Source organism: Bombyx mori, chromosome 4 (genome assembly GCF_030269925.1).
Source record: "Bombyx mori chromosome 4, ASM3026992v2".
Classification (NCBI taxonomy): domain Eukaryota; kingdom Metazoa; phylum Arthropoda; class Insecta; order Lepidoptera; family Bombycidae; genus Bombyx; species Bombyx mori.
Genome location: NC_085110.1, coordinates 3,642,407 through 3,661,459, shown reverse-complemented (window position 1 = coordinate 3,661,459; position 19,053 = coordinate 3,642,407). Strand labels below are relative to the sequence as shown.

At 37.5% G+C, this 19,053-nt stretch overlaps 1 protein-coding gene across 1 annotated transcript in view; it reads left to right on the top strand.

The window, feature by feature from the left end:
- The window catches only part of LOC110385712 (uncharacterized), a 120,744-nt gene extending 103,588 nt beyond the window's left edge, over positions 1-17,156 (top strand). Inside the window, exons 7-9 of the mRNA XM_038010546.2 lie at positions 4,225-4,323; positions 9,509-9,593; positions 15,999-17,156. Of these exons, the coding sequence (XP_037866474.1) occupies positions 4,225-4,323; positions 9,509-9,593; positions 15,999-16,077 (263 nt within the window). The 3' untranslated portion in view covers positions 16,078-17,156. The remainder of the gene's footprint in view (positions 1-4,224; positions 4,324-9,508; positions 9,594-15,998) is intronic.
- The last annotated feature ends 1,897 nt before the right edge of the window (positions 17,157-19,053 follow it).

Genomic DNA, 19,053 nt, shown 5'->3' with positions numbered 1-19,053 from the left:
AGGGTGGTGGTACCTACTCGTGCGGACTCACAAGAGGTCCTACCACCAGTAAAAACGTGACAACTTCTTGTCTGTCGCATCTTGTGGATCGCGAGGAGGAGGACGTTGACTTCTATCCTTTCTTGTACCACTTCATTGTTCCAATGAGCCTTCGTTGCGGATTATATTACGTCTTTAAGATTCGCACTAGATCATTCGACGAAAATCATAGTTTGATGCGAAACTTTATTAGGATTAAGACGTCACTGAACAGTTCTTTTTGTCTATCATATTTTTGATGGATCGTCCGTGTTTCAGTTATTCTAAAGCTTTAAAAAAAGTGTTATGAGGCATTCTTTAAAATGATTGCTTCGTCTCTTCGCTGTTTACGATCGCACAGCCCACCACCAGAGCAGAGTTTATTGATTCAACCTAGAATCGCCGTGTTTTGTCTACATTGCGTTTTCAAAGGCCTTTTTTGTAACGTACCTTCCTTTTTTGGAATAAACTACCCTCCACAATGTTTCTTCAAAACCAGCTATGATGAGAGTCCTCAGCAGTAGCATGCTACCACAAGCACCGGTCATTGATTTCGTCGAACCCGTAGCTTGCGAGGTAGGGCTCGACGAGCGAATTAACCCATAGACACAGCCCACTGAGTTTCTCGCCGGATCTTCTCAGTGGGTCGCGTTTCCGATCCGGTGCTAGATTCTGCGAAGTACTGCTCTTGCAGTGCTCTCAGTGTTAGCAACACTCCGGTTTGAGCCCCGTGAGCTCACCTTCATGTTAGGGTGAACCTGGCATAACCTCGCAAGGCTATCAGCATAGATAGGAAAAAAAAGAGAAAAAAGTGGCATGCGACTTGGCTTTACCCTGGCATTGCTGATGCTCATGAGCAACGATGCCCAATCACCAACAGACGCGCTTCTGTTTAAAATTGAAACTGAAATTTAAAATAACGTTCACGTTAAAGAAATTATAAAATCTAAAATAATTGAGATTTTAATTTTCGGTTCTCTTTTAATAAAGTTGTTAAAATAATGTTATTCCAGTATCTGAGAAACTATTAAAAAAAAATTGAATTATGAGAAAATTGATTCACTGCATCGACTTTTCAAATTTAAGCTTATCAATGTCAATATTGTTTGTAGGCAGCAAAAAGAAAAACAAATGAAAAACGCTACTGAAAATAAAAAGGAAAACAATTCTTTTCACTCCGTTCTGTTTAGATATGCGCAAAGGTATCCATTAAAGAAAGTAACTTTTTAAAGAGCTATTTATTAGATGTTGCCGGCTCTGAAAATTCTCTAGAGGTGAGAAGCGAGATTACCTCTCGGTTCGCGTTGTAAAAAACGATTTGTATTAAATTCTAATTGAATACTTTAAGGATAAATGTGTAGTGCTGTTAAATATACGCTTTTTATGGCTGCTCTTAAAAGATGTAGCTCTTAATCTGGGTGCTTAGTTTTTTTTTTAATGTTAAAGATTTAAGTAATGGCGTGCTCCCTAGCTTTGATATTTGTGCAATTCTTTGTTTATTTAAAAGCTTTATTAGTTTTTTTTATCCATTAAAAGAAGGCATATGGCCTATTCGATCAACAATTTAAAAAGTCATTTTTTATTTAACGGTTATCATAAATGAATTTATGGTTATTATATTGAAAATCATGTATCCATAATACATATTTCCATAAAAAAATATCCATAACGCGTGGTCATATAATTTCAAAACAATTACCGAAGAATTCCGCAGTAATCTATAATTAATACGTGAAAGAAAAACTTTGTATCCTTTCTACGAAAATTGCGCAGACGGAGGAGTATGAAATTTCCCACACATATAAAGAATATAGAGAAGGAGTGCAGAATGTTAATATTTTTTAAAATGCATACTATTTTTCTTTTTGTCAAACTTTTGTTCTTGACGTCTGTGGTCTAATTGAGAATAGATTAAATATTGTTTGTCTTTATTAATATTTTTCTATAGTGTAGTCTTGGCGAAATTTGTGATTATAGAAGTATAACAGTATTTGAAAATAGAATCATGATAGTGTACAAACTTACAATTTCAATTAATTATAGTCGAATTTCGACTACTGCGGGACCACTAGTATTGTTTATAGGACATAGATATATTCTTGTTTTTTTTTTTTAAATTGAGTTCTACGTCGTTTTCACTGATGTCTCCGGGGGGAACCCTTTGCTTATCGAGATGTAAGAAAACTGATGACGTATTTTCCTTTTCTCGTTTAAAACGTATAAGAAGAGTCCTCGAAGCTGGTTTCTTGATGTCAAATGTTTATACAAAATACCATAGAAACGATTATATTATTCATTTTTAGTTGGTAGAAGTCATTTTGTACCTACTGCTGGGAGAGCGGTATTGCGCGTTGGTTCTTAAGAGATGTTGCAAGGTAGTTATCGTTTCACAGAGTTTTAATATTTTATATATTGCTTCTTTATAGATTGATGATTGATCGTGTAATAAAAACCAAACCCGCAAAATTATAATTTGCGTAATCACTGGTGGTAGAAATAGGCGGGGTGGTGGTACCTACCCGTGCGGACTCCCAAGAGGTCCTACCACCAGTGATTACGCAAATTATAATTTTGCGGGTTTGGTTTTTATTACACAATCAACTTGGGAGTCCGCACGGGTAGGTACCACCACCCCGCCTATTTCTGCCGTGAAGCAGTAATGCGTTTCGGTTTGAAAGGTGGGGTGGCCGTTGTAACTATACTGAGACCTTAGAACTCATATCGCAAGGTGGGTGGCGGCATTTACATTTAAGATGTCTATGGGCTCCAGTAACCACTTAACACCAGGCGGGCTGTGAGCTCGTCCACCCAACTAAGCAATAAAAAAATTAAGATTATGAATACCGAGACAAAGAACAAACAAATCTGTTCACCACACGAATGTTGGCTTACCACTGCATCATCGAGTCAGTCAAACATATTATGTTTATCTAAGGCAATTTATTTTTGTTTACGTATCTTTCTGTCCGATACTGTAGGTTTATTTTACATTAATTTACCACACTGTTAAAATAAATATAAAGAAAGAAAAAAAGAATTCATGTTTTATTTGCATTTAATTATGTTTTTACATCCAAGCTAGCACAGACTCGAAAATTTAATTGTGCATACAAATTCACTGGTACTAAATATATTTGTGAGTACATAATTATGTACATATTTGCTTGACACAAATAGCCCGGAGTAGTCGCGAACGATTAATTATCAAACATTAATTAATATGTATGTTCATTATTATTTGTATTATAAGTTTGAACTAGGGTATTTCATTTAATTGTTTACTGTTTTTTTAGCTAAATTGTATTGTTAAGAAGTACCTACCTATACTGTTGAGGCGTGTTTTAGTGAAGCTGTCATTCAGCCTGTATTGAAGTGACAGTGGTAAAACAATGGAGACATCGACTTCATCCTAGTTCTGTGTGCTTAGTGCGAGTTTTTTAACGTTCTCGATAGCGTAAAAGTTAACTCATATTTGTTGGCACGTTTGCTTACGTTTGCCGCTAGGGGCGCTGTTCCAACTTTAACGCTATCGAGAAAGTTAAAAAACTCGCAATAAGCACACTGACGTCATCGGTCTCCGAGAATCACTTAAAATCATGCGAACCGTGACCCCGTTCACCCGTCTAAACCATACAAACAATACACACTCCTCTACTATTTCTTACCTTTAGTTTGATTGCTTCGTTGGTTGATAGCAGTGCCATGACCTCATGATCTGTTAGGTGATCTGATGGTCTCCCGGGGTCCGCTGGTAGATTCCTGATCGCAGTTAACATCTTTCCTAAGGGTTTTTGGTTCGAAATTTGAGTTTTCAGATTTCATAAACAGAAAAAATTCCAGGAGTCTTTACTACAAAAAAAAAATTCATGATTCTATCATAAGGTGTCCACAGATGAAATATCTTGAACATTATAAGAGAGCAACGAAGCGATAAAATTTAATTGGATATGGATAATCTGTGGTGATCTTAAACTACGCATCACGTAACAAAAGCGTGACAAGATTATCCCAGCAATTGCGGTGTAATAGAATTAATTACGAAAACGCACTAAATCTCTTTGAAATCTCTGAATCAAACGAAACGGTTCAAGAAATTCATAATTAAAAACCCTTTGCATCATTCACCAAACGAACTCAAAGGCTGGGGCCATTGAATAGACCCGGCGGCCTCAAACTAGGTATTAATTAAAAAATATTTTCCCTCAGCCGAGACGGTTGTCAAAGCCGTCGGGAACGACTCTTCACGGGAGGGCATCGGCAAAGAAACAAAACTGCCGCCCCACCAAGAACCCAACATGATAGTCGGTGAGTAAAAGCTTAATTCAGTTTTCATACATCGCCCGCCACCTTTAGTACTGAAGTAGCTTAACTAAAAAAAAAATTGTTTTATACTATGCACGACTTAAAAATATGCATTCTGCCTCATTCTTCTATTACATACAAAATTAAACAGTCCTTTTTAGTCTAGATAAGGACAAAGTACTCTTTCCGTAACTTTTAAATCAAGCGCATACCTTAAAGTATGAAAATTGAATAATTAAAAAATTAAAATCCTTCAATTACATTTTTGCATTTGGATTATGCCACTTCAATTCTAAACGTGCGATAAAGCTATGATAAGCTAATAATATATATGTGTAGGTCACAAACTAAAAAAAAAGTCTAAATACCAAACCGAATTGGCGACTAATTTCATATTTAAAAAAATCCACATGATACTGGTCAGGATTTTAGAGCGAAGCTAGTTAAACAATCAGTGTATGGTCATCGGTCCATGATGCGAGTGCAAATTTTCATGTTAATCCTTGAAGTCGGTGATAATGACTTACAAAGATTCTGTAACATACAAACAAAAGTGCATAACAAGCTAATAATAGAAAATAGCTTAAAAACCTTGGTTATTGTTTAAATTATAGACTGGATTCGTGGAATGTCTAATATCAACAGTAATATACGGATTAATACATTTGGCAGTGATAGGCAGAATAGAATGATAGTATATCGGTTATTCGTATGAGCTTACCCCCGACAACCGAATTGTTATATATATATATATTTTTTTATTGCTTATATGGATGGACGAGCTCACAGCCCACCTGGTGTTAAGTGGTTATCGGAGCCTATAGACTACAACGTAAATGCCGCCACCTACCTTGAGATATGAGTTCTAAGGTCTCAGTATAGTTACAACGCCTACCCCATCCTTCAAACCGAAACGCATTACTGCTTCACGGCAGAAATAGGCAGCGTGGTGGTACCTACTCGTGTGGACTCACAAGGGGTCCTACCACCAGTCAAAATCCATCCTGTAATCCAACTTATTAATACAAGTCAGAAAGTTGATTTAGGTACTGGATGTAATTTTACATACATGTCTGCTCATCAATTATGAATTTAGAGGTCGAACTTTTCGTAAAGTTTACATGTACCTCATATTAATTAAGTTATTTAAATGTTCTCTGTGTGTGGAGCGGTTTCGGGAATCGAAACCGGAAAAGTTGAGGATGTCACTTTTAAAATACATATATCTACCCACAAATATAGGCCCATTGACCGTAATTTGATTATAACTACTGATACCGCTAGATTTCGTTTTTGTTTTTGTTTTTGTTTTTATGTATCTTTATGTAAATAATGGAAATATTTACTAAGCTTAGAAATACTTGACCGTTTATTAATAGCAGAGTTCGTGAATACGCAATGGAATGCGTAGAAATCTGGCCCACACCTTTAACGGTGGACGTGACATTCGATTCATATTTACGTTACATTGCGTGTTATTTTAAAATCATTAGTAAAGTAATGTTTCAATCGTTATTCTAGTGGTAATTTTGTTCGCCATATTTGCGTCAATTGGGAAATAATGAAAACGTTTTGATTTGATAAAAACTGCTTTTTCGTTTTAGCTTTGTGTGTTTTTGTAATCGAGCAGCGCTAAGGTTCGTTGACATTTGAATAATGCGATCACGTCTGAATTTGGTAGCGTATTTCTATTTATTAAGATTTTTCATTATTATTGATTATTTGCATACAGAAAGGCCTCACTATCTTGAGGTCTGGCAGTTTCTATGACTGGCAAATTACCATTATATAGTAACCCTGAACAATGTCTCTTGTTTCTTAGCAACGCTAAAATTTATCAAAATCATTCGATTGTATTACCTACGGTACCTTTAGTAGACGATACAAAAGCGGGCTATTCATTCCGCTAAATCAAGAACTTGCCTGTTTTGTTCTGTTGTTGATTTGTGACAGAATCGAGAAAAGATTGATTGAAATTTTGAATATGTACAGCAATTCCATTCATGTTTAATTAATTAGACTATAGTGTGGTACCGTCGTTTTGAATTTTCCTGCTGCAAAATAACTGTGGGCGTTTCGAAGGTTCTAGAGCTATGTTTTTTTTGCTCTTTACAACCAACCTAGCTTACGGTTCGTCTGGTTTTAAATGTTTACTGGTGGCCACTGAGTTCATAGCACGAATAGAGCCACCCATCTTCATATATGAGGTCGAAGTTATAGTTTTTACGGTTTTTTTTTTAATTTCCTTTGCAGGCAGACGAGCTATTATCACGTAGCAGGTATCACAGCATACAATTATATATAGTATAATTTTAGTGGCATACTCTGTGTAAGAACATTACCGTTTCTCAGTAAGCAGTAAAAAAAGATCATTATAAAACTCATTAAATTAGAATGTGAATTATTTCTACGTTCCTACATTTTGAGGTTTAACATCGCTTACGCACTTAAAGGGTACACAGGTGTTATGCCTTCCAGGATGAACTACTTTGGTGTAAACTTTTCAACGAGCTTTTCGTGCTTATTTCCATCATAATACTTTACGGCTTATATTAAGAAAAAACGATTAGCTTAAAGAGATCTCGTACTGCAAGGAGACATGTTTCGCCCACGGCTTATTATTTAAGCTTTTAATGATTCAATAAGATAAATAAAAATGCTTTTGATCTATCGTTCGTCGTCATAGCGCTCTTTTTCAAATTTCAATGAACATCACCCTTGTGGAATGCTTAACGACGGTGGGAAAGATCCTTCACCGAGCTGGTGATGTTGCTCGGTAGACCGACGGCTATTGTTGTTCGGAACTTGTATATATACGAGCATATCTTGAAAATGTCGTAAGCGAGATTCAGGCATCTGTCAAATATATTGTGTTCTGCGATGGCTACCCGCCACACGCTAATCGTGAGCAAACACCAAATACAAAGTAAGAGCAACGTCTGAATTCATAAAGTTAAAATTAAAAAAATATATACGAAATCCAATCGTTAATATGGTTGAAAGTAAGTCTTTGTTCGCGAATATCAAAAGGAATACTGATTAAATTAGATTATAAACCCCTAAAGAGAACAGCCAACTTATGATAGGCACTTGTATGTACCTTTAGGTCCCGAAAAGAATTTCACTATATACAACTATTTGATCTAGAAGTGCACTCTCACCAGCTTATTCAAGTCATACTCCTCTCTAAAAGCTTAGTAGAGTAAGCACGAAGGTCAGAGTAAACGGAATTGTCGGTTTTGTACCCGGGCGGTGAAGCGACGGAATCGAGTACAGGCCGTTCTGTGAACTGGGGCGAAGATCCGCAGGTCTAAAGGATGAAATGTCCGGGGTGCTCTCATCAAGCGACCAGCAATACCCTGGATATACAAACCGTCAATCACGAATAATCGGTATAAATCTTTTTACACCGGATGGGGATAGAGCTCTTTTCCTCTGCCGTGTCTAGAAAAAAAATATGTTTCGTTTTTCTTTTCCGGCCTCAGCTGTTACGCGCTGCGGATCGGGATAAATAAAAATTCTATCGAACTACAGATTACAACTGTATTAACATTTAGAACACTTAAAACACTTACCGAATACTTTAAAATTCTCAATTCACTTCTTCCGGCTCGCTTCAAGTGATCCGTTCGCTGTTTCGCTTCGAGTAGTTCCGACTATTAACTTACTGCGTGTCATCTCTGCAACGCTTTTATAGTCGATACAACATCCCTAGATTTATCGAGAACATTCTGGACAAGTCGAGTAGCTTCGATGTGTGTTTCCGCTATCTGACAATAGATGGCGTTGTTCTAACCGGTGTAACATTACAAATTACTATGGTAATATGTGACTAAATATTCATTACAATGAAATAATTTGTTATCTGACTATTGCTATCTGACGTTGATTGTAGCTTAATGATGTAATGTAATCACACGAGGGAAGAGATTATTATGCTTCGATAATGATAAGACGATATAATTGGAATTATTTTGGATACAAAAATTATAATAAGAATTTTTGTTGCTTAGTGAACTTAATGAATGAGCTGATGTCGTGATCAGTGTTCAGTGGTTATCGGAGACCATGAACGTCAATATGTGAAAATCACATCCAATTTGAGACAAAAGTTCGAAGAGTCTCTCCCGCCCTTGAACCCTTGAAACTGGTGGTAGGACCTCTTGTGAGTCCGCGCGGGTGGGTACCACCGCCCTACCTATTTCTGCCGTGTAGCAGTCATGCGTTTCGGTTTGAAGAGTGTGGCAGCCGTTGTAACTATACTGAGACCTTAGAACTTATATCTCAAGGTGGGTGGCGCATTTACGTTGTGGATGTCTATGGGCTCCAGTAACCACTTAACACCAGGTGGGCTGTGAGCTCGCCCACCCATCTAAGCAAGTGATGAAAGTAGGCAGAATGGTGCTCCTCACCTTTCAAGTAATCTTGCTTTCAATTCTTGTTTCTATTGCTTATAATCACAATTGATTAGTTCTGCACCGAAACGACAAAGGTGTATCGTAGGTAATGCATAATTCGACGCTTGAAAGGCAAAAGTGACTAAGCGACAATGCGTGAACTTTACAGTAGACTAATTTAAAGCTGAAATACCTGAAAACAAAATTTATTTTAACGAATCTAGCTGTAGTAGAATCTAGCTAGTAGCTGTAGGATTGAAATGATTTTAATAGACCTAGAAATATATTTTTTTGCGCATCGAATATGGTTATTGCCTATCATTTATGTACAAAGCAGTTATTGTCGTTTAGTCACGTTTGCCTTTCAAGCGTCGAATTATTGAGTTGATGGATCGATTTTTTTGGAAACGCCACACAAACCCGCCAAGTTATAATTTACGTAATTAGTGGTGGTAGGACCTCTTGTGAGTCCGCACGGGAGGTAACATCACCATGCCTATTTCTGCCGTGAAGCAGTAATGCGTTTCAGTTTGAAGGGTGGGGCAGCCGTTGTAACTATACTGAGACCTTAGAACTTATATCTTAAGTTGGGTGGCGCATTTACGTTGTAGATGTCTATGGGCTCCAGTAACCACTTTACACCTGTAGGCTGTAAGCTCGTCCACCCAAATAAACAAAAAAAAAAAAAAACGAAGCGCTTATCTGAAGGAGCTATTATTGGGAATCCGTTCTTTAATCTAAACACTGCGTATATCAGTAGGACACATTGACAATGTTTAAATCTGTTTCAGACATCGTCATCCCGTCGCTGCTGATAGCGGCCCTGTTCATCGGAAACGCGTTCATCGTACTCATCATCTATAAATACAGGAAACGGTCAGTTGTTATTGTAGTGTACGGTACTCACATTGTGTGCCCATTTCAAGTACTTCCAAACGTAGATAAGTGATGTCGCGGCTGTATACGGGAAGTGGTGTTTTAGATCCACTTGTTTACTTCGATTATGACAACAGGCTTATCGTGGCCGCCGCTGATAGTAGTCAGCTTAATTCGGCTTATTCAGGAGTCAATCATTGTCGACGCCTTAGACACGTTTTTACGGATCCAATCTTCTTCTTAATATCAGCCCACAGACGTCTACTGCTGGACATAGGCCTCCCCCAAACCTCGCCACAAAGACCGGTTTTGCGCTGCCTGCATCCAGCGGATCCCCGCGAACCTCGATAGATCGTCGGTCCATCATGTGGGAGGCCTACCCACGCTACGTTTTCCGTCGACGAGCGAATTAGCCCATAGACACAGCCCACTGAGTTTCTCGCCGGACCTTCTCAGTGGGTCGCGTTTCCGATCCGCGAAGCACTGCTCTTGCTAGGGCCAGTGTTAGCACCACTCCGGTTTGAGCCCCGTGAGCTCACCTACACGTTAAGAAGAAGCTGACATAGCCTCTCAAGGCTATCAGCATAGGTAGGAAAAAAAAGAAAAGAGAAAGAAAGGCACAGTGAAGACTCGTGTCCAGATGCTCGGACACTTGGTCTCTCCGTCTTTTTTTTGGCTCCGACCTCTGGATTGTCTTCCATCCACTTTACCCGTCACTATGAGTCTCTCCAGATATATATCAGATATATAAATGTATAATGATATACAGATCTATAAATATCAACTAAACAAGATTTAAAAGTATGATTGATTGTTTTAAACCTCCTTTATAATGTTTCACAAACTGGAACTATTAATAGGTTTTCAGCTTATAATTCAACATTAAATATTATTGATAAGTTAACATGCTTCGCGGTTGAAATAGGCAGTCGATCTGGTTGACTCATAATACCACCACAGACAGATTACAGTTATGGAAACGAATTATTATAAATTGTTTATTACGTGATATTGATAATACTATATAGTATGATACTATGATACCATACTAAGTATAAAATAATAGGTAAGGTTCTAGGGACCTTTGTTTTCACTGAGGGGAGAACGCAGCCACCTTTACCCAGAAGGTCTATGCGCGGGCTTTCAGTAAACCGAGCTTGAAATTAGAGAACCACCTCTAAATACATACATATTACTAAGTACTATTAAATTAAATATATTTTTCTTTGTTTTCAAGTATAAATCAAACCATTCCATTAACGAAACTCTTTTGTTAATGTAAAAATGTAAAAAATTGATTTGTAATTAGTTTCTGTACAAAATATGGATTTGACGCTAGTTGTTTGTAGAAAAATATGAATTGGTAATAGATTGGTCGTTTTTGATTCGATTTTTATTAGCTAGATCAGTATGTATCAGTATGCACCAATATCAAGACAATGTTTGAGAACTTACACACGTATTAAATAGCAACGACAAAACAATGACTTTGACTGAATATCCAGATAAGAGTTTAAAAAAAAATGTAACACAGTAGTCCTTTCATCATTCTATCAATGTCAGCCGTTTATTTAATAAATAATTTATATAATACTATTATTATTTCTACAATCTAAGTACAATATATCTCTGAACGTTCGGGTTATGGTTTTTTTTATTGCTTACATGGGTGGACGAGCTCACGGCCCACCTGGTGTTAAGTGGCTACATAAATGCGCCACCCACCTTGAGATATAAGTTTTAAGGTATCCGTATAGTTACAACGGCTGCCCCACCCTTCAAGCCGAAACGCACTACTGCTTCACGGCAGAAATAGGTGGGGTGGTGGTACCTACCCGTGCGGACTCATAACCGAATTGATAGATAAGTCTTAAAAGTATTCAAAATCATGGCTACCTTCATGCTTCGAGTTGAAATCATAAAAGTATTTTGAGGTTATTAATAGGATCTAAAAATGACATGACTTTTTGGCGGGAATGCGAGGAGTGAAATTGTGTGATTTGTTTTATTTTGTCTATTTCGTGTTTTTTCAGGTTTAAATGTGTAATAACGGTGGTTTATTAACTGTTTAATATCTGTGAAAGTTCACAAATGTGGGAAAATAAAACAAAGCTGCTGGACGTAACTTCTCGGGTTCCTCCAAAAAGTCCACTGAAAAAATCTCAGTAAATGACCACCATTTTACTGCGATTATATTTCATCCCATATCATCTCATTTCATTTAATTTCATCCCAGTTGATTAATGTCTGAAATTAATCATCTTCATTTCATTTCACTCCATTTTATCATTTTTCATAAAAATAAGAATATAAATTAAAATAAGACATGACTTAAAGGTCTTAGTTACCAGGTCATAAAATCCATTAAAAAAAATGACATTTGAGTTATATGTATACAGAGTATATATAAATAATGGCTGTTTGATTAAAGCCAGTGACGACGTCATCTGACAAACAAAGGTCTAACGTATTTCATTATTGATAATTACAAAATTATTGTTCATTAATAATTGCTTTTCTATAATCAGCTAGTCTTTTGCTTCAAAAGGTTTATCAATTAAAGTAAATAAAAATAATCAGTGCCCCAGTATACACGTCACTTTAAATACGATGCCAAATCATAAGTAAATAACACCAAGATTCAAAAACGAGCATCGGGGAAATGTTACTAAAACGTTCGGAATCAAATGAACTTTGCGAATTTCAATATTAAAACCGAGTCGGTACACGTAGGGAAACCTGCGTCCGATGAATAAGATACCGCGGATGTAGTCGCTCGTGATACAGTTACTGAGAAAATTAATTATGATAATTACACACCCCTGTCTGTACCATATGACAGACACCAGACGTTGAAAATATTGTAATTTTAGTTAATGTTCTTACACACATTCAAATGTTTGTTCTGCAATGCTCAAATTACGATTTATTCAACGTTTTTCGTTTTTGTTTTTTTGTAATAAATTACACTGACTTGGAAACCAAGGTCTTTTGAGCCAAATCAGTATCTCTGTTTCTTCATCACTTCATTTCACATTATTTATACTGAAGTCGTTGTGTTTTAAACGAGTTTTTATAGGGGTAGGAAGCACTTTGGGTTGTTTAATAGTTCGTCTAAGCGGCAGGAGACATTATTAGATAAAATATCGCACATATCACACGCGCAAAGTAAACGATGCATATTGAATTGGCGACAGTTGAACAATAAATGGTTTATGTCAAAAATATCATTCGAGTTGCAGTATGTTGCAGTTTTTACTGGTGGTAGGACCTCTTGTGAGTCCGCGCGGGTAGGTACCACCACCCTGCCTATTTCTGCCGTGAAGCAGTAATGCGTTTCGGTTTGAAGGGTGGGGCAGCCGTTGTAACTATACTTGAGACCTTAGAACTTGTATCTCAAGGCGGGTGGCGCATTTGCGCTGTGGATGTCTATGGGCTCCAATAACCACCTAACACCAGGTGGGCTTGTGAGCTCGCCCACCCATCTAAGCAATAAAAAAAATGTACATCTGTCATTTCCTATAATATTAAATATTGCTTTATTCTGTTTCAGTTTGATATTTTTACAGATACCTCGGTAATGCTTGTGTTATTTACATAGTGCTTACACAGTCCTAAATAATGAACTCATTCTCAGTCAGCACGTAGGTCAACTGTCTGGCTCCGAGCCGATAAGGCCCGACGCAAATCATTAAAGAGACTATCGGAGTTCTAACATTATAATTGGGACTGTGAAACGTTTGCGTCATAGATTGATTAGGTGCAAAGCGTGAATTAAGCCGACACAAACCGTTCTAGGCATTGTTTTTGCCACGTACCATACCGTTATTGAATTAAGTCCTCGGTATTTTGATTGCTATGACTGGCTGTTGTGTTTTAAATGAGGTTTGATTATAGAAAGTACTTACAGATTAACCCAAGTTGTTCCATAGTGCACGTCTCTATATCGTGGCCTCAATTAAAAAAAGAATTGCAATCGAAGAAGATTCCGCAAATACATATAATGAAATGGAGTTCTTCAGAATGAATAAATAATAAAATACTTAATTGCATTTTTTGTTATATAATAAGAAAAAAAACCATTTAAATCCCTTAATCTTTTAAAATTAATATTAAAAAAACACGTGTGACACGCGGGGACTGCCGCGGTAAAGCTATTGTATAGCGTTTTTTATCAACTTATGCAATTATAATTAGACAATAATAATTTAATATTAAAATAATAATAAAATGAGACCACGCTATATTTATAAACATTAACAAAAGCAAAACATTAACTGTCCCCTTCACACTCATGCGCTACACCACGCGAGAGAGAGATGGGCAAACTTTTCATGATGCGCATGCAGTGCGACGTCACGCCGCGCGCTTTTTCATAAACACTACACAAGCGCAACGCGTGAATGTGTTGAACGCGAGCTACATGGTAGGCGGAGTGGGGGGTGTTAGGTTTAATTTTCGTTACGGAATTTCTTGCTTCGGTCGCCGCGCTCAAAGCCCGCAATAACAGCTATGCAATAGCTTAAAATTAAACAGTAAACAGTAGTAATGAACTATACAAAACTGAACTCTCTTTTCACTAAATGTAAGACTTCACTACATAACACTAAATTACACTGAGGAAACATCCTTTTTTAAAACTAAACTTTTTTAAATAATAAAGGTTTTTCTTTACATACATTATTGATTTTATTACGGCGCGAACCGAGCAATATTGTAACAAATATCTGGCGTCTGTTAGTACCTATTGTTCGAAGCTGTCTCCGTAACAAAGTTTCACAGTAATTCAATCACGGCGTCTTTATCCCGAAATTTTGTTTATCTCGATCTTAGATAATGCTTTAACTTCGTTCATTACCCTCGTCCTTTAAGCCTAATCCGATTTAATTAACAACGAATATTCGTAGTAACTCTTTGGGTTTTATTGACTGTGTTAAACTCTCCTCGAATGTCCAGTCTCGAACAGACCCTGTCATTATTTATGTTCTAGTTTCGTTATTTGTGATGTAGTTTTCGAATTTCGGCTTCCGTTGGAAATAGTGTTTTATTTACACTAGTTAATTTAATTTAAATTGAATATAATTGAATTGAAAAGATATATAATACCATGGTAACCGACATAGCCCAAAGGATTGCGACATTGAAGTGGCAGTGGGCAGGACACATTGCTCGCAGAACGGATGGCCGTTGGGGCCAGAAAGTTCTTGAGTGGCGACCGCGTACTGGAAAACGTAGCGTGGGTAGGCCTCCCACAAGGTGGGCTGACGACCTATTGAGGTTCACGGGGATCCGCTGGATGCAGGCAGCGCAGGACCGGTCTTTGTGGCGAGGCTTGGGGGAGGCCTATGTCCAGCAGTGGACGTTCATGGGCTGATGAGAGAGAGAGAGAGAGATATCTATTCTTTTTTTTTTGTTTGTACATCTGTTAATTGGAGTGTCTGCGGTTCTTGTTTGTAACAACACTTATATCGCTCAACAAAAAATGATTTAGGGTAGACAGTAGATCAACGATCTCACTATTTGTGGATATTCAAACATACACTCTGCTGCCATGAAATAAATAGATAAAATTCTTTGGTGCACAAAACGAACACGTGTCTATAAAATTAATGATGTTTGAAAGAAGTTTATTACGCATATAAGTTGATTTATTGCCTTATATGTAATACGCTAGTCAAACAATAACTTTAGTACTTTTTATATTTATTATCATTACCATTGTCTACAGCGGCGCGTAACTTCGATCTATGTTGAATCACCAAAAGTTACTGCAATATTTATTATGTATAAATAAATTGTATTGTAGTATGCCCCAAACACGTAATTACGGATCCTCCTGACCCATTAACGATGCTTTAGGTACCTCAAGCACCGGTCACCGTCCTCGCCGAACCCGTCGCTTGGGATGAGTAAATTAACCCATAGACACAGCCCACTGAGTTTCTCGCCGGATCTTCTCAATGAGTCGTGTTTCCGATTCAGTGGTAGATTCTGCGAAACACTGCTCTTGCTAGGGCCAGTGTTAGCAACACTCCCGGTTTGAGCCCCGTGAGCTCACCTACTAGCTCGGTGAATCTAGAATAACCCTTTGAGGTTACTAGAATGGGTAGGGAAAAAAAAAGTAGTGTTATACTAAGGAAGGAAGGGATTGTAGTATTCCTTCGTAATTACCATTACCCACGTAATCGTATAAAGATTTACTTGTATTAAATATTTTAATCTTTCCAGCGGCTTAGATGTGCCCTTGGCATTGCTGATGTCCATTAGCCACCACCATTGGTAACCACTTCCCATCAGGAGGGTCGGTCGTACGCTCGTTTGCCTATAAGGAAAAATAGCACTTTATATAATTGATGTATTAATTAAAATGTCCGCTCTCTGCAATTTATTATTAATTTTTAACAGGAAAAACGACGATTTGGAAGACGAATTCAACACCATTCCATTAAACGGGAACGTGCACAGCGCGGGATATGCAGTTTAGTCTCCAGCACACCAAATAAGTTTACGGGAATCGCAAATAAACGATAACAAAAAAAAATACCTTCACTACATAGCATAAAACAAAATCGCTTTCTCGGTCCCTATACCCCTATGTATGCTTAAATCTTTAAAACTACGCAACGGATTTTGATGCGGTTTTTTTTAATAGATAGTGTGATTGAAGAGGTAGGTTTATATGTATAATAACATCCATTAAATAGTTGAGAAATCTATAATAAATTGCAGTTTTCGAAGCGAAGCGAGGGCGGGTTGCTAGTAATATACATTTAGCGTAGAACTGAAGAAATCTATCTATCTATATATATAAAAATGAATTGCTGTTCGTTAGTCTCGCTAAAACTCGAGAACGGCTGGACCGATTTGGCTAATTTTGGTCTTCAATTATTTGTAGAAGTCCAGAGAAGGTTTAAAAGGTAGCTAAATACGAAAATGCTCAGAATTAAATAAAAATAACAATTTTGTTTTTCCTTTGATGTTTAACCCGTCGGACGGGATTCCTTTTGTTTATTTTAAGTTTATTTTAAAAAGTGTTAGGTCTTTTATTTATCAATTGAGGCACTACGAAGTCTGCCTGGTCAGCTAGTCGTGAATAAAATAGATTCGCTTCTAAAATTTATAGTAGGCGTCAAACAAACGTAAGGATTTGCGATTCCCCGTCAACTGTAACTGCTGCGATTTTCCGTCACGTCGCCGGACTACCGGCGGCCTTAAGATTTTAGTTACCCTATTTATTTGTTAGATACCTCAGACGAGTCATCAACGATCAGGACTTAGTTCGTTGAACTCTGTAATCTCTAGAAATTAAGCAAGGACTGATATTAATATTGAAAATACTCCCAAAGTGTTTTAGTACTAGAGCTCTTGTTTTGTTTTTGCACCGTCTTAATTTTCAAAGTCAATTTTAGATACTTAAGTCGGCTTCGTATATCTTGTATTGTATGGTTCCGTAGATGTATCTATTTATATTAGTAATATGTTGTTGATGTTTAATTTGGAACAATTTGTATTCATTCGACGAAGTACGTGAATTCTGTATTGAATAAATGCACCTTTATCTTTCACTGTCGTTTTATTTCACGTTACCCGAAAAAATATTAAAAATAATTATGAGTAAGCAATATTTAATGTAATTGTTGAAATAAACTAGATTAGTTTACATTGATGTTTTAATTTGCTAGCTGTTTGTTTAATCCTTCTAACAGCCGTTAATGGTATATTAAATTTAGGAAAAGAGAATTTTAAATAAATATTTATCGTAACGATTAGTAACTTTATTATTTTTTTTCACGGCAGAAATAGCCAGCGTGGTGTTACCTACCCGTGCGGACTCACAAGAGGTCTTACCACCAGAAATTACGCAAATTATAATTTTTGCGGGTTTGATTTTTATTACACGATGGTATTCCTTCACCGTGGAAGTCAATCGTGAACATTTGTTGAGTACGTTTTTCATCAGAAAAATTGGTACCCGCCTGGGATTCGAACACCGGTGCATCGCTCAACACGAATGCACCGGACGTCTTATCCTTTAGGCCACGACGACTTCAAAACTTATATATTGTGAATTTAATATTTATGCCAATCGTATATGGTTTTATGGCGGATGTCCTGCCATTTGTTTGCGGACGTCCAACACGTTTTTTTTTATTGTCATCGTAGGCAGCACATGGTCTATCTGATGGTGAACCGTTACCGTCGCTCATGGCCGTCAAGAATGCCGGAGGCACGAGTCACTGCCTACTGCCGAGTACTCCGCAAGCCTCGTTTGAAAAAAGACATGTCGCAATTCGTACCCTTCACAAAGAAACCGAGCTGGCTTGGCTTGATTAGGCGCTTCCGCCACTGTTTTGGGACGAAATTAGTCTGGACTTGTTTGTTGGACATAAAGAGGACTGGATCAATACTAGTTTAAAACATGTGTTATTACTGGTGGTAGGACAACTTGTGAGTCCGCGCGGGAAGGTACCACCGCCTTGCGTATTTCTGCCGTGAAGCAGTAATGCGTTTCGGTTTGAAGGGTGGGGCAGCCGTTGTAACTATACTGAGATCTTAGAACTTATATCTCAAGGTGGGTGGCGCATTTACGTTGTAGATGTCCATGGGCTTCAGTAACCACTTAACACCAGGTGGGCTGTGAGGTCGTCCACCCATCTAAGCAACAAAAAAATATGTGTATTTTGAAAAGCATTGTAATGGCGTAAAAATAACGTGACCATACGTCCCGCTGTCCCCAACGACAAAAATGTCCCGCTTTCATTTATTGTTACTTATCCCAAATCCTTATTGTATTACAAAATGTATAGTAAAGCAACTCCAATTTTGCTGTACAAAGGTAGATTTTTTTATTGCGAAATTATTTATAAATATTATTTTAAGGGCAAGTTGGTGTAAGAATTAAGATGTACCTAAGTGAGGGTAAGATACCATAATAAGTCATTTTTAAACCATATTTTTTATTTTGCACTTAAATATTACATCTTACCCCGACGTACCCTATATATGTATTTATTTATATACGAAATTCCGTAGGCGTCCCGATTTGACAAGAAAAAAAAAGTCACGTTACGTATAAAACATAACGCGTAATCGCTGTAAGAGATTGTACAGTATTTTTCTTCTTATCTATCGCATAGATGGACGCACAAGCTGCTGGTCTACCTTGGGTAAAGTATTTTGGGTTTTTTTTTATTGCTTAGATGGGTGGACGAGCTCACAGCCCATAGACATCCACAACGTAAATGCGCCACCCACCTTGAGATATAAGTCTTAAGGTCTAAAGTATAGTTACAACGGCTGCCCCACCCTTCAAACCGAAACGCATTACTGCTTCACGGCAGAAACAGGCAGGGTGGTGGTACCTACCCGCGCGGACTCACAAGAGGTCCTACCACCCGTAAAAATGAGACTTCCGTTAATTCAACTAGCAATACCAAAATAGTTACGCGCAAATTGTGCA